Raw genomic sequence first — 24,118 nt, forward strand, 5'->3', positions numbered from 1 at the left:
TCAATAAAGGCACATGGTCCTTCAGCAAATGTACTTTCATTCACTTTCAACAACTACTTCTGGGTGTTTTGACAGGCAGTGTATCATAAATAGGGAAAGGCGTTCTCTTGGAGAGCGCTAGATAGCTCTACAATACTGGAACAGAGCACAGTTGTCATAGGCGCGCTGAAAGTATGAGCTATTGTTATGTCAAGTGGGTGTCGACATCGGAGTATAAGTCTAATATATTAATGTTGAGCTAAACTCGGCATAGGAGTGCAAAAGTTTAATATGTTTTTACTCATCAAAGAACGTATTGACAAAGGTGCACTACTGTAATTACGTATTTTCTTTACACTAAATGACTTAACCCCTCTACAGGCCACAAAAGATGGAATGCTTATTCGTCTACTAATGTAATTCCATGCCATCTCTCCACCTTGGTCAAGCAGCTCGTCCCCTTACTCCCAAGTCTTCCCAGCCCAAAGTTTACAATATTTTAGTAACACTACTCCCTTGTTAGTGGTCACCAAGAACAAATCGTGATGCTTTCCGTTGGATCCCTTCCCGTTCTTGTATCGAGTAGTCCTGGTGTAGATCCCATACACTGGAACCATACTCTAATTGCAGTCTTACCAGAGACTCCTTTACATTTTTACTACAACCCCTAAATACCCTCTTAAACATGTGCAGAGATCTGCAACCTTTCTTTACAACCGTGTTAATGTGATTATCCCAATGAAGACCCTTCCTTATATTAACACCTAGGTACTTACAATGATCTCCGTGAGGTACTTTCACCTCATCAACACAGAAATTAAAACTGAGTGAACTCTTCCTTTTGCTGAAAATTACAACCTCACTTTTCATCCCACTACCTGCTGTCCATCTCACAACATTGTCTAGATCTTTTTTGTAGTCTCTCACAATCCTGTAACTTATTTACTACTCTATACAGTACATCATCACCCCTCCCATTATAATCATTACAAGATTAGGTAACACTTCACCTACTCTAATTCTCTGAGTTCTTTTTTCTAGAAATTTAGCCACGCATTGAACCACTCTAGTCCAGTGCAATATCCTTCATTTTCATCAGTAATCTGCCATGAAACTAGCTGATAAAATAACTACACTACAAATTTTCTACTTACTGTAGATGTATCCCAGTTATAAAATACTACCCAGGAATAAGCGGCTAACCATAGAAATGCAACTGCAAAATGACCTCGATAATGTTGTGAGATGGACAGTAGGCAATGGTATGATGATAAACGGGGTTAAAAGTCAGGTTGTGAGTTTCACAAATAGGAAAAGTCCGAGTTTTAATTACTGCGTTGATCGGGTGAGAGTTCCTTTTTAGGATCATTGTACCGGTAAGTATCTGGGTGTTAATATAAGGAAACATCTTCATTGGGGTAATCACATAAATGGGATTGTAAATAAAGGATACAGATCTCTGCACATCTTTATGAGAATGTTTAGGGGTTGTAGTAAGGATGTAAAAGAGAGGGCTTATAAGTCTCTGGTATGACCCCAACTAGAGTATGGTTCCAGTGTATGGGACCCTCACCAGGATCACTTGATTCAAGAACTGGAAAAAATCCAAAGAAAAGTAGCTCTATTTTTTCTGGGTGATTTCCGGCAAAAGGGTATCGTTACAAAAATGTTGCAAAGTTTTGGCTGGGAAGAACTGGGAGAAAGGAGACGAGCTGCTAGACTGAGTGGTATGTTCCGAGCTGTCAGCGGAGAAATGGCGTGGAATGACATTAGTAGACGAATGAGTTTGAGTGGCGTCTTTAAAAGTAGGAAAGATCACAATATGAAGATAAAGTTGGAATTTAAGAGGACAAATTGGGGCAAATATTCATTTATTGGAAGGGGAGTTAGGGATTGGAATAACTTACCAAGGAAGATGTTCAATACATTTCCAATGTCATTGAAATCATTTAAGAAAAGGCTAGGAAAACAACAGATAGGGAATCTGCCACCTGGGCGACTGCCCTAAATGCAGGTCAGTATTGATTGATTGATTGATTGATTGATTGATTGATTGATTGATTGATTGATTGATTGATTGATTGAAATGTGTAGCTACATTAAATACGTATATGTTTAGACAGATGATAACTATTTGCACCCTTATTTACAAACAGAAAAAGCAAGATATTATCTAATAAAATAAATATGCTACAATTCTAAACTACATTTAAACCTATTCTAATTACAACAGGTTCAATCAATCATTTACCACTGATCTACATTTAGGGCAGTCGTCCAGATGGCACATTTCCTATCTGTTGTTTCTTAAATAATTGCAAAGAATTTGGAAATTTATTGGACTTCTCCTTTGGTAAATCTCTAACTCCTCTTCCTATAAACGAATATTTGCCCCAAATTTTCCTCTTGAATTCTAACTTTATCTTCATATTGTGATCTTTCCTACTTTTAAAAACACCACTCACACTTACTCATCTACTAACGTCATTCCTCTTCGTATCTCCGCTGATAGCTCGGAACATATAACTTAATCGAGCAGCTCGTCTCCTTTCTCCCAACTCTTCCCAGTACAAGCTGTGCAACATTTTCATAACCCTATTCTTTTGTCGGAAATCACCTATACTGAGAGTCAACCCAAGACCTTAGCGGTCCCTTTGATGTTAGTCAGACTTCTGGTCGGTGAAAAGGCTTCCGCAGCGCCAAATAGTTCCCTAGGTTTGTTACTTGTTCCTGAAGTCAGGAGCTTCCTTCAGTTTGGTTAGATATTCTGGTGAACTGACTTGACGAATTACAAATTTTTGCCCTGTATAAACATGGAAAATATATCACAGGTTGTATGTTATTCGCATGTTATTCGGGTTCGTTACCAACTATTATATTTCATACGTAGATGGCTATGAATAGTGATTGTTCTCAGTGGTGTATATATAGTAAAATAATAATTATTTAATATGATATTGATATCTTATTGCACTATGTACTTAGTAAGTTTTGTTCGAGTTCATTCCATTGCTGATAAGTTCGCATAATATGTGCGACGTTGAAGATGGATCCAAGAAAACTGTTGGCAATACTGGCTGCAACAGCATGTAATCATGTTCAGTATTCATAATGGCTGCCAGCTGTGAGCAAGACGTGTGTGATGCTGTGACGCTCGAGTTCCCTGTGAAATACTTTAAAGCTAACAAAAGTGGAGAAAAATTAAGTAGGAAATCTAAACCCAATTGTTTTACACGTTTACAGTAGCCTACGAGATGAGAATCCGCTGTGGACTGTGGAAGACGTGGTGAAAAAACACTGCGCAGCTGACTGGCGTTGTGTACAGTGTTTACGCCGCTCGCGTGGAATTTAAACTCCACGGAAAATCCAAGTCTCCAGCGAAAGGTCGATGTGTCAACTCAGCACTCGCCGTAAATAAAACAGGAAGGACATTAACACGGTATGGGAATAGGATCCTTGGCGTATTCCATGATGATAATAATAATAATAATAATTTGTACTCTGCTTGATATTCTTAACCGCCCTCTACCTGCAGAAGTGTTGTCATGAGGGGATCATGAGTTCGTTTTTACCTTCCGAATGACGAGACCACAATATTTACAACATTCCTGGAAACATTGCATTTTGCAATCCCACTCACAGGTGTGAGAAACTGCCAATGACAGTCGTTGCACGAGAGCAGAATCGTATACTTATGTTGTAAGTCCCCATATGCCTCATAAAAATTGCATTATGAAATAAAAATAAACCTTGCTTCTCTTGCCTTCGTATTCGTCAGTAATATGTAGGTTTTACATGGACAATAAAGGAATAAATAGGTATGGTACGTAATCAAATTACAGCTACCGTATGTGAAAGGATGTGATTTCATTTGATGCTTCACTATTTCAGAATGAAGTACTTGTCCGATAGACGCACGGCGTTAATAATAAGCTGGTTGTAGCGGAGATGGAGAACGAGACGGGAAGGGGGAACAGGGGACGAGCTCACGTGCGGAAGGATACTTTTTCTAAGCTCTTGAGTTGAATTTCCGTATAGAACAAATCGTGCTGCTCTTCTTTGGATTTTTCCCGTTCTCAAAGCAAGTGATCCTGGTAAGGGTCCCATACACTGGAACAATACTAGTTGGGTCTTGTTCTTCGTAGCAGTGTTTTGTCAAGATGGCAGTTTATTAGTGTGTGTGTATAATATGTATATAATTTATAAATAAAATATTGTACGCAATTGACAGCATCGCGTGTGTGCGTCTTTGTGGTAACAAAACTAAATCATTATTAGAAAGTTTTCTTTTTTTATTCCTACAGGTTAACAGAAATTAACCCTAGAGTATTAACACGTCGTAACTTTTTCTTTACGAGTTGTTTTATGTCGCACGGACACAGATAGATCTTATGGCGACGATGGGACAAGAAAGGACTAGGGGTGGGAAGGAAGTGGCCGTGGTCTTAATTAAGGTACAGCCCCAGCATTTGCCTGGTGTGAAAATGGGAAACCACGGAAAACCATCTTTAGGGCTGCCGGCAGTGGGGTTCGAACCCACTATCTCGCGGATGCGAGCTCACAGCTGCGCGCCCCTAACCGCACAGCCAACTCGTCCGGTTTTTGTTTTCTTGACTGCACTATACAGTTTCTTCTCGAGCCCAGCTGACAATGCAATATTTGAATACAGTGGTTCATTGTTAAAAATGAACTTACAAATCTTTCTATTTTCTTTTTTCAAGTTCAGTAAGGATAATACCAACCTAATACACATTTCTAGTATAGTACCGTGTGTCCACAATTAAAGTTATGGTATTCAGCGTGGTACAGGATGATCTGCAATGATAACAGGAGTCTGAAATTTCGTAGATATGCTAACTAAGCAATACGCTTGCGAATTATGCCACAAAAATATTAGTTATAAGTTTTGCCACAGGAGAGAATATGGCGCTGTAAGCAATAGTAGGGTCACTGAAAAAAGCGTTGCCTACGCTATAATACAAGGCCTTGAAATGCACTCGTGGAAGAGGGTTGCTTCCTGGTTCACCATTCAGCCGCTAGGATCGCGGTCTTGCCCCCTTGTATTCGCATGGCCGTATATGTCAATAAGTAAAGTATATCCTAAATAAAAAGAACTGAATGTTTTTGCGAGTATTGCCAGTACTTTATTTATAGAGCGGTGCTGCATTGGCTTGGATATGTCATTGAAGTTTCAAAAGTTTCCTTCTGAGGGGCTTCTTATCAAGTTTCAAAACTTTCTCTCTTTTACTTGAGTGGCTCAAAGTAATGTTGTCTAACAGAGGTCTCAGAAATTTTCATAGTAGGAAAAGAGGTGGTTTGTCGCCTTTACACTTTCCACATTTAATTTCACTGTTGAACATGTCTTTCGAAAAAATAAACGTACACCTTTTAGTAACTCCCTTCGGGACAAGTACTGCGTAGCGGAAGTAACAAATTCCGTCGTTCACTACAGAAGTGTCCGACTCGTTGGCTGAACGGTCAGCGTACTGGCCTTCGGTTCAGAGGGTCCCGGGTTCGATTCCCGGCCGGGTCGGGGATTTTAACCTTAATTGGTTAATTCCATTGGCACGGGGGCTGGGTGTATGTGTTGTCTTCATCATCATTTCATCCTCATCACGACGCGCAGGTCGCCTACGGGAGTCAAATAGAAAGACCTGCACCTGGCGAGCCGAACCCGTCCTGGGATATCCCGGCACTAAAAGCCATACGACATTTCATACTACAGAAGTGCCACAGACGAATAAGACACAATGTTGGACTTTGAGTAGCTGGAGAACAGATATGTTCTAAACAGCCTTTACAGTCTGTTTTTCTTTTGCCACACGAACCATAATGTCATTGTATTCCGCTTGGCGTCTTAGATAGCTGAAGAAGAGCTCGATGTCATAGCTCGTTAGGTTCCTCATCAATGCATAATGCAAATGTATGCTTATGAGGTATTTTACGCAGGCCACAGTGGACTGGGTAGTCAAGATCTATGCCTGATACATTTCTCTCATGATTCTTTTTTACTTTCTCTGAATGCATTTTAAGTTTCTTAATATATGACAGGAAATCATTAATTAACCAACTGAGGAGTTCATCTTCAGTACTAAAAGATGCTTTTTTCTTTGCTAGTGACTTTACATCGCACCGACACAAGTAGGTATTATGGCGACGATGGGATAGGAAAGGCCTAGGAGTTGGAAGGAAGCGGCCGTGGCCTTAATTAAGGTACAGCCCCAGCATTTGCCTGGTGTCAAAATGGGAAACCACGGAAAACCAGGGCTGCCGACAGTGGGATTCGAACCCACTATCTCCCGGATGCAAGCTCACAGCCGTGCGCCCCTAACCGTACGACCAACTCGTCCGGTTAAAAGATGCTCGTTTGTTCTCGTTCCTGAATATGTCACATGTGAGGTGTTGCAAACGTTATGCGCATTAAACAATTTAATAAAATCCTCCATAAAACAAATGGCTTATTTTAAACTGTATTTTATGCTCTCAGGACAAAACCACCTCCATACTTTACAAACCGGAGATTGTTTCAGGGGAAAATACAATATTTTTAGCTCTTGCTACATTCATTTTCGTGAAATTTGTTGGGCAAATTATTTTCCTCGTTGGTTTCCTAATTTAAGATTTCTGAGTTTGAAGATGCCTCTCAAATGATTGCCGGTCACGGTAGCATAGTTTAAAAAAAGTCCAGTGACAAATTTTGGGATCGCCCGATTCTTATGACGTAACTCGGATCAAAACTTAGGAACAGAGGCCTACTTCGATCAGCTTGAAGTCGTATCTCATGCGTATTACTTCCTCTGTATAATGTTTCGAACATTGAACATTCACTGGAAACTGGAAACGAAATTCCACTACCTTTAATTTCTCGTGAATAAACCATGACTGGAACTGCGAATGCTTAACATCAGACAAATACATAATGCATTCACAACCAACTCAGTTAGTGAACACGTTTAAAGGCGCGAGCCTGGTAGACAGGGGGCAAGATAGCGATCCTAGCGGCCCGGCATCGAACTTCAGTGTAACCACTTCCATAGCGTTTTACGGGCTCTATTTCCAGGCCTTGTATTATAACGTAGGCAACGGAAAAAAGGCAGGCAGGATCAAACACATGATAACGGTGGTTCTGATAGGTTTATTAGCATTTATGGTTACAAACATCGTTCAGTATGGTCCCCGAAATTAGCAACAAGCTGCATCCGTAAGACGGCATGATCGACAGTTGCCCGCGGCGTATCGGGTGAAATCAGAGCGACATGCCGTCGTATTTTAGCCTTTAGATCAGGCAGAGACCGGACATGTCCCTGAGAGACACGATCTTTCAAATATCCCCACAGCCAGAAGTCACATGGATTTAGGTCGGGGGACCGCGAATGCCACGCGTCTGGAAAATGCATAGAGATAATGCGGTCATTACTGAAGGTTTCTCAAAGCAATTCTTTCACCTGGCGAGTGATGTGTGGTGTTGCTCTAGTTGCGTTCCTGCAAAGCTGGAATCACGTGTTGCAAAAGGAAGTTCCTATAACGTGCAGATGTCACGGTGCACCTTAAGGCCCACGAGGTGTCTCTCCTTAAAGAAAAACGGACCGAGAATGAAGGAGCTTTCAAAACCACACCAAAGTCACGTAAGCTGAATGCAATGGTTGTTACGCGACAGTTCTGTGCATTCACTGCACCCTCCAGAGTAAAATGCGCCTCGTCAGTCTACAGAATATTCCCCGGCCATATGTTGTCCACTTCCACGGGAGCCATAAACCGAAGAGCAAAGTCACGGCGTTGTGCAACATCTTGGGGTCTCAATTTGTGAACAGTATGAAGTTTGTATGGATACCAGTGTAAAATGCACCGCAAAATCTTGTGAACTGTTGACCGGAGTAGCGACAATTCACGTGACACAGCTCGAGCACTGGTGACAAAATTGGGAGAAAGTGCTAGACGGTCTGCTACAGCTACAACAACTTCATCAACAACATCCGTGATGATGGGCCGTCGTCCTCTCCCTGGTGCGACACCTAATTCACCTGTTTCCTCGAATTTCTTAATCGGTTTCTTCATCCTATTACTTGTCATGGAACCCCTTCTCTGCTGTTTCCGTCGTCGATATTCGCGCAATGCACCATTGCTATTGCTGCAATTCTCATAAAATAACTTCACTAGTAGAGCACGATCTCTCTTCCCAATAGGGTTATCCTATGCAAACTTTTGCCGCTAGATGGCATGAGTGTACTACTCGGACTAGAATGAGATTAGGCCTAGGTTATGCATAGTAAAGTTATGAATGAGAATATGGATGATGCGAATAGTGCCGTATTTAATATTTATCCGAACATAGATAAAATGAATATGAACACTTTAAAAGAAGAGTTGAGGAAGCGAGGAGGGAGAGTTGGTGGTAATAAACAAGAGCTTTGTCAAAGGTACGATAGAGATGTTTTACACGCTATCTGTGCGAAAGTATTTTAAATAATAAATACAGGGATATAATCAGTACCGTACACACTGGCACTATAATTATTTATGAATGTTTGTTCTATTTAGATTGCGGGCTTATATGAAAATGGGAATACATCGGACAACGGAGACACCAACAGAAAATAGGGTTACCAGTAGGCCTATATTTCCAAGTGACATGAACTTTAAAGATTTATCAGTCTCCTTTCTGCCTTATGTGAAATTATCACATATTCACTTGATGGACTACTTCGTTTTCAGAAAATCCGAGATCGATGGAGCTCCAGTGAAGAATTACAAGTCGTTATGTGATGCCGGATATAATTTATTTAATGAAAAGTTCATTAAAATCATTAAGTGTGTGTTTGAGAGTGATAGGGTATTTGTACTGTCTTCTGTGAGATCACAATTCACCAAAAACAAAGAGTACACTGTTAAGTTGATACTAGATCGCTGTGGTTCTGGCATTCTAGCAGCAAGTTGTGAGTGTGTAGCAGGTATTGGACCCAAAGCCTGTTGTAAGCATACTGCTGCCCTTTGTTATGCCCTTGAATACTTCAGCAAAACTGGTTTGATAAAATGTTCAGAAACACCAACTGACGTTTTACAAACATTTCACCAGCCTGCACGAAAAAGGAAAGTACATGGAAGTCCCGTTAAAGTGTCAAATCTGCCCATAGCAACAGGTTCACGGTTATGTTTTGATCCAAGACCAGCCTCACTCAGAAACGAGGAAGGTTATGAATCATATGTGAGACATTTAATTGAAAATTCAGGAATGAAACTGTCTTATTTGTCATCACTTCCCAAATCAAATGTTAACATCTTGTCTGTTGCACATGATCATTTTTATGGAACAGACACAAACTCAAATTATTTATCTGAGTTAGTGTCTGTCTCTGAGGATGCCATAAAAGATATAGAAAGGGAAACAAGAGGGCAATCCAGATGTGCACTGTGGTACAAGGAAAGGAAGTACAGGCTAACTGCAAGTTATTTTGGTAGAATATGCCACACTAAAGATGCCAAAACTTTGGCCCATACAATAATTGCAGGTAGTCAATACCAAAATAAATTTATGAAGTGGGGTTTGGATAAGGAATGTCTGGCAAGGAGGAGGTATGAAGAAATTACAGATCATAGTGTATCCAAATGTGGGTTGATTATTCATCGCACCAAAAACTATCTAGCAGCAAGTTGTGATGGACTCATTGGGAATGACAGAGTGCTGGAACTGAAAGGTGTGCCAAGCCATGAATATGACAAAGTATCTGCCAGTATTGCACCTTATTTAATTGAGGACAAAGATGGCATACATTTAAAGCAGTCACACAACTATTATTTTCAAGTGCAAGGACAGTTGTTTATCACTGATAGACAGTTCTGTAGTTTTGCTGTCTACACAGCTGTTGATATGGTAATCATAAACATTGAGAGGAATGAGGAGTTTATGCAAGAAATGCTACCACAGCTTGAGAAATTTTACTATGAGTACTTTATTCCAGCTTTAATGGAGAACTAGGTCCATGAGCCTTTGGTATAAATGAACACTAAATGAACAATTATATCATGCTTCCAGCAATTGCTCACTTGTAATGTAATATAGTCTACCTACCATATTTTGCTTTAGTAGGCTTCATTTTATTGTAAATAAATACATACTACCTATCACATGATTGATCTCCTGAAATTGCACAACATGTAACATACAAAAATAATCCTACCTGACAGAGGAACTTTGCTTATGTGAAGCTTTGTTTGTAGAATTTTGTATGTTTTCCCTAAGCCTATAGCCCTTTCAATGTGTATTCTTTTGGAAGCAATTCTCCTTGTCATGGTATTTTCCATGGTGGAGAACTGCCTTTTCCCTTTCAAGAAGGGTGGAATATTTACACTTACTCCCTTTGAGCAAAGTAGGTCTTGAATTTGAAATCCTCGGTCAACCATTACTGAGTCACCTTCTTCCAACAAGTCAATAATATTAGATTTTATGAACAACTGCCTGTCTGAAACTGATCCACCATACGCATCTGATATAAAACACACAAATCCTGATGGATTTATTCCAATCAGTACCTTCACAGTGTTACAGTTTTTGTACGTAGAAAATGTTTCCTGTTGGGCACTAGAACTCTTAGGCTTCATTATTGGAATTTCAGTACAGTCTAAAATTACTCTTGTGTTAGGATATTGCTTCTTAAATTCCATAGGGGAGTTTTCCCTCACAGTCTTCTGATCAACCCAAATATTTAATTCTTTGAATTGGCAATACATAAAATGTATCCATACAGAAAAAATTAGCCCTACTGTTGTTACATTTAAACCAAAATCATAAGCAAGTTCCTTATCTGTTTTGGCCATTCTCAATTTCATCATTGTTAAAAAGAAACAGTATTCTGGTGAAACTGGAAATACCTGCAGACTAAATCTACCCCTTCCCAGGGCTTGAAACACTAAATAAAAATGATCTCTGTTGTCAAAACCTGTGAAGAGTTGCACAGCACCAGATATTGTTAGAAGTCTTTCAATATCAAGTACACCCTCACTGTCTTTGGTTTGGCATGCAACATCCCTAAATAAGTTACCAGTACCGCTTGATAATGGAAGGTTCACATTTTCATTAACACTAGATGACTGACACTCTTCAAATGCTGCTATAGGTAAGTCATTGGTGTCCAGAAGCACAGCTGTGTCTTGCCTTGTCATCAGATCATCCTCCTTCTTTCTTCTGTTACGTGCCCTAACCTCTCTCATCTTTACATCTGAGCCGGTGTCAGGAGTCCAGGGAAATACAGATGGCACTGCATGTACTTTCAACCGCGACCTTTCACCTACAAAATCAAAATATTCATAGTTATTCGAACGATAATATAATTGCAAGTGGCATGTACCTCTCTGCTGTACCTCTACACACACTTTAACACATTTAATTTTAAATAGACTATAGGCGTACTAGTAATCATTTATATACTTATCTACGTACCTAACAACGTCGTTCTATAATCATCGCTCCTAAAATGTGCTGAACAGACTCTATCATTCTTCGTAATCTGGCTCAGTTTAAGATTCTTCCTTCTGATAGAATGTATCCACTGTTTTCTAAGTTTCACATCTTTCGGAAACTGATGGAACGAAAATGGCATGCCTCGGCTTTTGCACAATGGCACACAACAGTAATCCGGCATTTTTATTGAATCTTAGGATACCACAATAATACTTATGAGTCAATTAAATGACAGCGATATTCTAACCTTCAAGCCCTGAAACAAATGAAGGTGGAATGGCGTAGTCCGAGTAGTACACGCGCGCTACCTATTGGTACTAGTTCAGGATAACCCTATAGGCATTACGTTTCACACGGAAATGTTCAACCTTCTTATGTTACAACGAAGATTCACTTCAAAAAAGGAATCAACATGCATCAGCAAGTAACAACCGAGGAAATGACACAACTCAATTCTATCGGAAGAACACGTTGACGTCAGAGTTACAGAATATTGCACGTTGTGACCGCTTACAGCGCCATATCTCCGCCTGGTGACAAAACTGGGAACTAAAAATTTGTGTGGCGTAATTCGCGAGCGCATTGCTTATTTAGCATATCTGCGAAATTTCAGACTCCTACGAACATTACAGCCCGTGCCGTACCACGCTGAATACCATAACTTTAATTGTGACACCCGGTATTATAGTGGAGAACAATGCTTACACAGGATTATAACAAATCTTTACAATTTATTAAGAAAAATATTTTCAGTTAGCCTATCTTCTTACAACAAATATTGACTTAGTGCCATTTAACAATGATCAGTCTGGTTACTGTACTGAACAATTGAATGATTACCCTCATCATATAAACTTCCTCCCCTTATAATATACAGAGTATTAAATCAAGTAGATACACCACAGGGCCTAGGAAATCTAACATACAGTAGTTATTCTAAAAATTCAGTATTAATGTTCTGTCTTATTTCTACAGACTAAAATACTTTCATACAAATGGTCGCCACCATCAGGCTGGATGCAGACTGTGTTCACGTATGAAACATCAAACATGTGTAAGGAGCTCGACCAGCTATTTCCCAAGATGTGGACAAGTCTATCGGAGGCACAAGACGAAGAAAACCCATGCCCTCTGAAAGCGGTAGGTTCATGATATTTATGTATTGTGATCACAGAACATCCTGGCAGTTGTACTGTACTATACAGTGCTGGCCATAAGTATTTTGACAAAAGATTAAATTCCTCTGGTGTCATTGTTTACTAACATAAAGCGTGCACTTTTAGAACACAAATAATTTGACCATTTCTACACCCAACCAAACCACCACATTCATAAACATGTAAATGTATAACACAAATAATTACACTATAGTAATACGTACACGGAGACCATAATATTTTGACACACATAACTACGCAGAAAAAACATTCCAGAAGTTCAAATGTACTTCGTGCAATCTAGTATTTAATCGGGTACTAATTTGCTTGTACAACTGCTGCACATCGAGTTAGTATTGAGTCTACCAATTTCTCAAGATATGAGGCAGGAATTTTGGAGTATTCTTTATTTAAAGATTCGAAATATGCCTCCTTGTTTTTTATGTTTTGTGTTTAACACGCCTTTTGAGCAGGGGTGGTTTCTACATAAGGTTGCAGGTTTGCGCTACCCCCATTAAATTTTTATGTTTATTTTAGGTCAAGTTCCATAATTTGGATTACTCAACTACTGTATTTTCATTGAACAAGACAAACCTTTCACGAGCTTAAAAGAGCAAAATTGACTTCAGGGTACTTTACAAGCCGGTACTCTTAGATGTTCACTGCAGGAGCCGAAACGTTTGCAGCGGGAAGTCAACCTGAGGTAGGATGAAACCTGGGCTGCTCGAGGGGTGCGCGGGGCTGCTAGAAAAGTGATTTTGAGCTGCTAGACGGGTGCGCGGGGAGAGGAAAAGACAGGCGTGATTTCTTATACATTGCTTAAATGGAGGTTTATCAACCTGGCTCCTCCTACCACGGCCGACTGGATCCCTCGCTGCGCTAAGGAGCTAGCTAGAGCGAAGCATCAAATCGGCCGCGCGCCTACGTAACCAACTACTAGTCGCTAGAGACCGCTGCTGCTCAATGTGGGCGTTGCCTACGAGATACTCTCGTAGGCAACGATGTGGGAATCTGTTATAGAACAGGAGTGTCATCTAGCGACACCGGATAGAAGTTCATCTGCTGGATCACAGCTGATTGGATCCCTCGCTGCGCTCCGTAAGGAGCTAGCTACAGCTATTCGTCCTGGCTAGAGCGACGCATCAAGCCGGCCGTGGCTGGATATATAACTAATGGCTCTAAATTTGAAAATAAACATCGCCATTTCTTTCAGTATAGTCTTGAGCTTTGTTATGTGCGTACAAGCTAAGTAGCTTATTGATTTCATTGTGTAAACATTCGTGTCAGCATGTGTGTTGTTATCGGTTAGTGGTATTTTCCCAGATCATGAATTCCGTGCAGTTTTTAATGTCTAGGCCCTTTCCGCAACGGACTGCCGAGGAAAAATCCGAGCTGAAACGAATGGGTAGGCCCACGCGACGTTTAATTTCGAAACCAGATAATTACAAAAGGATATTTTTTCAATACCGGAATTAGGCTACCGGTACCTCAAAGTGTTTCATTTCAATATGGTAAAAGAGTTTTTAAATGAAAAAAAATGTTAATGCGTTGTAGTAATATTCCTGAAAATAGAAATGTAAAATGTTTGTTGCATTTTTAATAATAAAAAAGTATTGTTGATGCATCCAGATTTGAAAATTAGCCTGTAATCTTATTATATCATTGGTAAAAATTGTGCACCACTGAACTTTTAAACCACCAGCCGACACTGCTTTTGAGTTCCGCCCATAGATATTCAATTGGGTTTAGGTCAGGGCTTTGACTTGGCCAATCAATAATTTTCTTGCCGAGACATGTTTTGACAAACTTGGAGGTTTGTTTATGATCACTGTCGTGCTGATACAACCACCCACAAGGCATGTTTTGTTTAGCACACGGTATCACATGTTGTTCAAAGAATCTGCCATATACACACTGATCCACAATGCCTTCACGTTTTTTTACCAGTGGACCAACTCCAGTTCTAGGAAAGCAGCCCCAAGCCATTATATGATCAACATGTTTTACTGTGGGTTTTTGGTAACGTGGTACCAAACATTATTGCGTGTGTTAACTGGACGTTTGACAAAGGAATTTCCATCCGGGTTGAACATATTGAATTTACTCTCATTGCTTCACTCCTTGTTCGTCCAAGCGGTCTAATTCTTAGGAGAATCGTTTTGACATTAGTACTCCCCACGTTCAGGAAGACGTTCGGGGTTTGACGAAGATCGTTTAAACGCATTAATTCAAAATGATCTAGATCAGTGTACCCGAGAAGTGGCAAATATGATGAACTGTGATCATTCCACCATCATACGACATTTGCATTCATTGAGCAAGGTTCAAAAAGCGGGTGTATGGGTACTGCATGCTCTAAGCCAAAACCACAAAAATCAGCAGGCATCTTGCTCGTCATCGATTAGTTCGTGAACAACACCGACCATTTCTATCCCTTGTTGTTAGTGATGACGAGAAATGGTGTCTTTATGCTAAAATAAGGAAAATAAAGGAATTGTTGGGCCCAGCCAAAAAAGCAACTCCCCATACAAAAACATCCTCAAAAGATAATGTTATGTATCTGGTGGAACAGCGACGGTGTGCTGTATTACGAATTGTTTCACCGAGGTGTGACCATCACTGCTGACATTTATTCTCAACAACTGAGACCTCTTGCCGACTTCATCCAAGGAAAACGGCCAGCCAGACTGGGTGAAGTGATACTGCACCCTGATAACGCCCGACCACTCTCTGCTAACCTGACAAAAACACTATACTGGAGTTGGGTTGGGAAGTTATTCCGCACCCGCCTTATTAACCTGATCTTGCGCTCTCAGATTTTCACCTTTCCCCCTCTCCATCGGACAACCTTCAAGGAACTTCCTTTCCGGATGAAAATTCGCTCCGAACATGGCTTGACGAATTCTTTAACTCAATACCACGTGATTTCTATAGCCACAGAATTGAAAAGTTACCTCAGCGTTGGCAGACTGTTGTAAATAGGGAAGGAGAATATATTACTTACTGATGATTAACATCCCTCTTATGTGTATCTGATATGTTTAATAAAGTTACGGAAAAACGCTACGAACTTATGCACGAACCCAATAACAAATTTACTTACGCCTGATTTCCAGTTCTTTCTTTCACCCAAACAGATATAGGCTTAACAATGGGGAAAAAGAAAGAGTATTTATTAGATCTTAGGCAAGCAGTAATGGCGGGTTTGAAGAGAGGCAATAGCAAAGTAAAAGTAAAAATGGCTCAAGACCGATGGAAACGTATGGAAGAGGCCTATATCCAACAGTGGATTGAAATAGGCTAGAAAAGAAGAATAAGAAGAATAGCCAAGTAAAAGCTGCAAAAGACTTTGGACTTTCTAGACAAATTGTAAATGTTCTCCACTTTTGTTAGCTTTAAAGTATTTCACAGGGAACTCGAGCGTCACAGCTGCATTCGCCAGTTCATACACCTCTCCCGTTAAATAGTCTACTGACACTCTTCTAAGATACTAGCTACTTTAGAATTATGTTTTGAGTATCTTTTTAACACCGCAAATAAATCTATCTATTATTTAAACCTCCCTGTAATAAGAGGACAGTAAATGCACTGAACCGTGTGTGTGTTGTCTCTCACTGATTCTTATTCTTATTCTTATTCTTATTCTTATTCTTATTCTTATTATTATTAAAGCATTATTATTATTATTAAAGCATCGTTATTGTGGCAAAGTTAGGGCTTCCGGCCCTTTCTTACACTTAACCACTTCATGTATATACAATACCATTTTTACATAAAATTTAAACAACCTAACAACCTAAAGTATAACTAAAGCAACTAAAGTATCACTAACTAAACTAACTAACCTGATGCATGCATTTTGGGCATGTTGTAGTCTCATGCCTTGCTCGTTATTGATATCAATAAAAACTGTATCACAGTATTCGAGAATTGGAAACAAAAGTGATTGAATGAGCTTTATTTTCAGGGACCAAGGAAATATATTTTTAAACCGCTTCAGGGGATGCAGGCTTTGATATATCTTTTGGCACACTTACGTCACATGTTGCGACCAGTTCAATGTTTCGCTTATAGCCACACCAAGATTCATAAATGTTTCACAGTATGGAATAATGGTATTGTTTAGTGCTACAGGAGGAATTTCGTATTGTTTTAAGACGTGTAAGTTTTTCGAAGTACCAATGATTATTGCTTGCGTTTTAAGAGGATTAAGTTTGATATAGTTACTCAATGCAAAATTACTCATGAGACTTAAATCTGCGTTAACTTGTTGTACAGCACTCCGAATTTTATCAGTTCTTGACTGGTAGTAGATCTGCAGATCATCAGTATGAAGATACTTGCAATGTGTAATCGATTTGGCAACATCGTGTAAGTAAATTGCAAACAGCAATGGTCCAAGTACAGACCCTTGGAGGACACAGGGGGGTTTGTTAAGCCACTCAGATCTGCTATTATTTACTTTGACACACTGACGACGATTTTGAGGTACGAACTGAAAAAGTTTATTGCCGTCTTGCTGAAATTTAATGAAACCAATTTTGAAAGTAGCAGTTGATGAACAACAGTATTAAAATCACTAGAAAAATCAAATAGAACCAGTACAGTCACTTGTCGAGTGTCCATTGCGTGTCGGATATCATCAGTTACTTTCAATAGAGCAGTCGTTGTGCTGTGTCCTTTCTTGAAACCAGATTGGTAAGGGTCAAGCAGTGAGTAGTTAGTCAAGTAAGTGAGGACTTGTTCGTGTACCAAGCGTTCTAGTACTTTGGAAAGGGGTGGGAGAATGTATATAGGGCGATAATCTGATGGTAAACTAGGAGAATTCTTCTTAGGAATGGGAATGACGATACCGTACTTCCACACAGTGGGAATACTCCCTGTACGGGGCAATTATTGAATATATGCGTCAGAATAGGTAATATTGCACCAATAATAATTGTTATGAAAGATAATGGTATGTCGTCATTACCCGGAGCATCTGACTTGAGGGAGTAAATTACACGCTTCACATCGTTCGCACGAACTTTTTAAAATGTGAATTTTACTTGATTTACTCGGGATTGAGCATTTATGGCGTTAAAATCATCATCATCAGTTAGGTCATCAACTGGTAGATGATTTTTTTTAATAGTTGCTTTACGTCGCACCGACACAGATAAGTCTTATGGCGACGATGGGACAGGGAAGGGCTGGGAGTGGGAAGGAATCGGCCGTGGCCTTAATTAAGGTACAGCCCCAGCTGGTAGATGATTATCATTATTATTATTATCATTATTAGGGTAGATATTATCATAGTCATTATTGTTAGTAATATCATTATTAGTGTATGCTGCTTTCGTAAAATTAGAATTTAGATCATCAAGAGGTATACTGGGTGCCTGCATGGTCAGGCTGCGACCTATAGCCATCTGGTGCAAATGTTTCTATATTAGTGCTGAACTACGTCTGTTTGTTATATCTTGAATGTATTATACTTGCTGTTTCGAAGAATAAGCCAATTTTCGAATTCACTAGTGCTTTCAGTTCGCCTAAAACGCTTATACCATGCATCACGATTTGCCATGACCAACTTAATTTAATTTGTTAGCCAAGGAGACGAAGGGTGAGAAACTCGAATTTACTTCTTCGGAGCGTGTTTGTCATACAGTCCTAATATTAAAGAGTTCAGTCTGTCAACCTTATCATCAATGTCATTAGTCAGTAGAATGTCATTCCACGGCAGTTGATATGCTTCATTTCGTATTATCTCAGTATTAAAATTGTACCGGGCGGTACACCTCCGCGCCGCTAATTCAAGCATTGCGCCAGTTGAAACTCCTCTACTGGAGGAAGCTTGAACTTTAACTTCCACATTAATGCTAAGATTTCTCAGAAGATGTCTCTACTGTAAATTTTGAAGTGTTCTGAACTATGTCAGTTTCGATGTGTATATATTTGCTCTGTAGTAAGAAGTGTGAACATTCTCTTCTAGATGGCACTTCTTAAGAACTACAATTGTGCAACCTAGTGCGAAGTGAGGGAACCTTTTTTTTTTTGAAGATATTTAGTATTTATAAGTTTGTTCTTTATTAAATTTCTTTCAGCCATTGTTTAAGTTGGCAATGTTAATCCTTTCTTTCCGCCAGTTTTGAAATTGGCAAATCGCAAATTTCTGTAATTAATGTTCCACCAATCCTGGTTTTCTTCTCCAGTTTTGACATGTAATCTTTTGGTCGTCCAATAAAAAGCTTGTGGGCGGTTGTTATCATTCATAAAAAGTCTCGAATGTTCCACGAGGGTATATAAACTGCTGATTTTCGGGTCTCCGCGCCACTTCAGTAACATCTCTCAGTGTGTGATTATGTAGCGGGGGGCGGGAAGCGCCTCTTTCTTCGGACAGCAGTTCAACCATCAGGTAATGGCCTTTTAATAACTTCTTTTCTTGCCAGCTCAGCAGTTTAACCCTCGGGGCGGGTTCGAAACTTTCCTCATGTAACCTATATTTAAAATGTAAAAGACACTTGGTATAAATTCTGTCTCTTTAACTACAAATTGGGATAGAGAGTGCCTAACCCTCTCGAGCTCCCATTCATTTTGTTTTGAGGTGACTACGTTTTTATAATAGTTTCCCTTCTACTCGTAATGTCATAAAATTTTTCAATCGTGTCACCTCCGTAGTATGGGATTAGCCCTTGCATAAGCGGCCTAGTGCCAAATAGGTTTTAAAGAAATGTATTAGGAGTGCAGTTTCGCCTCCTCTCAAGTTGGTATTTTGGGGGCCATGTAATTGTCCTGTTTCTTTATGGAATAGGCCTCAGTAGGTTGGGTATTTTTACCCCTGTTTTCATGTGCTTGGAGGTCAGCTTGAAGGTGGAGTTTGGTGTGGCCTTTGATAGGCTTGAACTTTGAGAGCGGGTTGCTCTTTCTTAAAGTTGGTTTCTGTGTGCCTCGAGCAGGCTTTACTGAGTAATAGGGAGCAAGTGCTCCCGGGCATGATTGGGGTTTTCTGCCCCTTTGTCAAACTTTGTATTTGGGTAAAGTTGGGCTAATTGCTCAAGAATTGTGTGTCTGGGTCTCGGAGCCCAAATCCTGTAACAGCTGTAATTGTACATTCTTGATTTGTTGCTAGGCTACTGAGTACCTGTTATATTTGTTATTTCTTGATCTTGAAAAGAAAATATAACCTTGTTAAATTTTAAATTAACTTTAATTTCGTATATTGAGACCTATTCATCCCAGTACCTTCTTTCACCTCTGCTGATCCACCAAACCACGGTAACAAAAATGCTTGAAGTACCTTCGCATTATGTACCTGGTTTTGTACTTCGGTACCTTGAGAGAGTAACATAAGTATATGAGATCGTGGGTCGAGATACCTGGCACAACAAGCTGTCCATGTTTTACCACTTTCTGCGGATTGTTTGTCGATCAGTGTGTGAGACGTGCGGTTTATTTTGTGAACGTGGTTAGTCGCGTCTAGTGTCAGTATATTGTAATCCATGCCATGAAATAAGTTTTGTAAGTGTGTTGATTCGTTACTTGTAACTAGGAGATTAGTATTGAAGTCACGAAGAATTATTATGATCCGTAATGAAATGAAAATGAAATGTCGTATGGCTTTTAGTGCCGGGATATCCCAGGACGGGTTCGCCAGGTGCAGGTCTTTCTAATTGACACCCATAGGTGACCTGCCCGTCGTAATGAGGATGAAATGATGATGAAGACAACACATACACTCAGCCCCCGTGCCATTGGAATTAACCAATTAAGGTTAAAATCCCCGACCCGGCCGGGAATCGAACCCGAGACCCTCTGAACCGAAGGCCAGTACGCTGACCGTTCAGCCAACGAGTCGGACATTATGATCCGTGACTGCGTACGACTCTTTCGGTGTGCCATGGCTCTCTGTATGTCTCGCTGCATCGGAAGCTCGGCTCTCCGCCAGTGTCCAGTGTGCCGATAAGGGGCCGTGTGTATCTTGTGTCTCACTGAGCCGTGCTGTGCGCACGATTCTTTCGGTGTGCCATGGCTCACTGTATGTCTCGCTGCAGAGAAAGCTCGGCTCTCCGCCAGTGTCCAGTGTGCAGATAAGGAGCCGTGTGTATCTTGTGTCTCACTGATCCGCGCTGTGCGCACGGTTCTTTCGGTGTGCCATGATTCACTGTCTCGCTGCAGCGGAAGCTCGGCTCCCCGCCAATGTCCAGTGTCCCGCTAGTGAGCCGTGAGTGCGCCACTCAGCACTGTCCGCTGGGAGGAAGCTGAATCGTGTGCCGTGAGCTTGCCGTTCCTGTGAATCGATTCACGCGGACACTTGAATGAATCGATACACTGCTTCGAATCATGCATTCAGTAGCCAAACTACCCTGTAGCCAATATTTACTCTTTCGAGCTCTTGAAATGTTCGTCTTGTTGAATGAAAATAGAGTAGGTAGTTGAGTGATATAAATGATAAAACTTTACCAAAAATAAACATTAAAAAAATGGGGGTTGCGCAAACCTGCAACCTTACGGAGAAACCGCCGCTGTCATCAAAGAAACTTTGCAATTACCAATACTTAATGCAACTGACAACCTCAAGGTTCTGTCGTTAAAAAAAAATCAGCTATCACTATCATCACACTTATTCACAGACCTTCACATTTAGTTTATACTCATAGATGTACAGTTATGCATGATGATGATTATTGTTTCACAGGACCTATCTAGGTTACCAGCCACCGTCACGCATGAACGCGCATAGAACAACCTAATATCTAGGTTATCAGCCACTATCAGATATGAATAAGCACACACACACACCAAAAGTTGTTCAGCTGTTCTATGAGCCACACTCTCCCCATCTATCACTACATAAATCAGCGATCCAAGCAATACCTTAGTGAAATATTCCTGGGGAACAATATTTGAGGCCCGGATCGTGTCGGCTGGGCAAGGCACATACATAACCCTGAGCTGAAAACCCCCCCTTGTAATCAGGCAACAAGGGCAAGACTACATCTATTTGAAATAAAAGAAGAAATGGTTAAACCAGGGGATTTATTAAATAAATATGAGAGAAAAAAATTAAACCAAGAAAAGAAAATCACACCAAATAAATAGGGAAATTAATCGTAATACTGATGGACATACCTTGTTCTTTTTCACATAGTTGAAACATGGCGTGAAAACTCACTAATACTCTTCAAAAATATTGATACGTAATTTAAAATGCTCACTGCTCCTCGACACATCGCTATTACAATACCAGCAGCTTCCTTTCATCATAAACTATTCAACCAGTCGCCCGTTTTACCAAGATTCAAATATCCAAGGCACTGCACCATATATCACATCAGGCAACTAACAATGCGAAAAATTCGCGCAACAATAAGCCGCGCCGGAGAACAAAAGGCAGATAAGAATAACGACAGATGAGACTGAGCACAGCCTCCATGGACCAATCAAAGCCAAGACAAGACCCAAAGAATACAATAGGTACGCCCATGCGCAAATATGAAACCAACATGGCGGGTACTCAAGCTGAGCATCAGCCATGAATAATAAATAAATATAGCTCTGCGCTGAAAACCAAACAAGGCGCAGAATTTGAAAGACAAATACAACAGGTCAATCGGCATATCAACCTTTCCTCTCCCACACATTCGAACTCACATGCATACCCCATTCACGCACACACAATGAGGGTATCGGGAAAATAAAACACGAACGGCCGTTCAGATTTCGTAGTCAAATACAAACCATAAATTATGGCTCCACGGTCATTATCAGTGGGCCTCACGTACTCAAATGTTTGCGTGCGGCGTGCAATTACACATAAGGTCAGAATTGGACATTACTTTATTCACATCACTGGCATGTTGCGCCTTGTACAATCTGGATTGGTATCTCCTGCGGTCGAGACAAGGGGCACATCATGAGGATCACGCAGTATTAAAGCACGCAGTGCACCAAATCATAGGTATTTTAAGGCAGAAACAGGTTCCAAGAAGGACATTCCAGGAATAATTAATGAACAAGGGGAGTGTGTATGTGAGGATCTTCAAAAGGCAGAAGTATTCAGTCAGCAGTATGTAAAGATTGTTGGTTACAAGGATAATGTCGAGATAGAGGAGGAGACTAAGGCCAAAGAAGTAATAAAATTTACATATGATAACAATGACATTTACAATAAGATACAAAAGTTAAAAACTAGAAAAGCGACTGGAATTGATCAGATTTCTGGGGATATACTAAAGACAATGGGTTGGGATATAGTACCATATCTGAAGTACTTATTTGATTATTGTTTGGTCAGAGGAGCTATACCAGATGAATGGAGAGTTGCTATAGTTGCCCCTGTGTATAAAGGAAAGGGTGATAGACATAAAGCTGAAAATTACAGGCCAGTAAGTTTGACATGCATTGTATGTAAGCTTTGGGAAGGCATTCTTTCTGATTATATTAGACATGTTTGTGAAATTAATAACTGGTTCGATAGAAGGCAATTCGGTTTTAGGAAAGGTTATTCCACTGAAGCTCAACTTGTAGGATTCCAGCAAGATATAGCAGATATCTTGGATTCAGGAGGTCAAATGGACTGTATCGCGATTGACCTGTCTAAAGCATTTGATAGGGTGGATCATGGGAGACTACTGGCAAAAATGAGTGCAATTGGACTAGACAAAAGAGTGACTGAATGGGTTGCTATATTTCTAGAAAATAGATCTCAGAGAATTAGAGTAGGTGAAGCTTTATCTGACCCTGTAATAATTAAGAGGTGAATTCCTCAAGGCAGTATTATCGGACCTTTATGTTTTCTTATATATATAAATGATATGAGTAAAGGAGTGGAATCGGGGGTAAGGCTTTTTGCGGATGATGTTATTCTCTATAGAGTGATAAATAAGTTACAAGATTGTGAGCAACTGCAACGTGACCTCGAAAATGTTGTGAGATGGACAGCAGGCAATGGTATGTTGATAAACGGGGTTAAAAGTCAGGTTGTGAGTTTTACAAGTAGGAAAAGTCCTCTCAGTTTTAATTACTTTGTTGATGGGGTGAAAGTTCCTTTTGGGGATCATTGTAAGTATCTAGGTGTTAATATAAGGAAAGATCTTCATTGGGGTAATCACATAAATGGGATTGTAAATAAAGGGTACAGATCTCTGCACATGGTTATGAGGGTGTTTAGGGGTTGTAGTAAGGATGTAAAGGCATATAAGTCTCTGGTAAGACCCCAACTAGAGTATGGTTCCAGTGTATGGGACCCTCACCAGGATTACCTGATTCAAGAACTGGAAAAAATCCAAAGAAAAGCAGCTCGATTTGTTCTGGGCGATTTCCGACAAAAGAGTAGCGTTGCAAAAATGTTGCAATGTTTGGGTTGGGAAGAATTGAGAGAAAGAAGAAGAGCTGCTCGACTAAGTGGTATGTTCCGGGCTGTCAGCGGAGAGATGGCGTGGAATGACATTAGTAGACGAATAAGTTTGAATGGCGTTTATAAAAGTAGGAAAGATCACAATATGAAGATAAAGTTGGAATTCAAGAGGACAAACTGGGGCAAATA

General features: G+C 40.2%; 1 protein-coding gene across 1 annotated transcript in view; it reads left to right on the plus strand.

Moving 5' to 3' along the window:
• The window catches only part of LOC136873348 (uncharacterized), a 152,774-nt gene that overhangs the window by 54,415 nt on the left and 74,241 nt on the right, over nt 1-24,118 (plus strand). The window contains exon 3 of the mRNA XM_067146697.2: nt 12,410-12,574. Coding sequence (XP_067002798.1) covers nt 12,410-12,574 — 165 coding nt within the window. The remainder of the gene's footprint in view (nt 1-12,409; nt 12,575-24,118) is intronic.

Source organism: Anabrus simplex, chromosome 1 (genome assembly GCF_040414725.1).
Source record: "Anabrus simplex isolate iqAnaSimp1 chromosome 1, ASM4041472v1, whole genome shotgun sequence".
Lineage (NCBI taxonomy): Eukaryota > Metazoa > Arthropoda > Insecta > Orthoptera > Tettigoniidae > Anabrus > Anabrus simplex.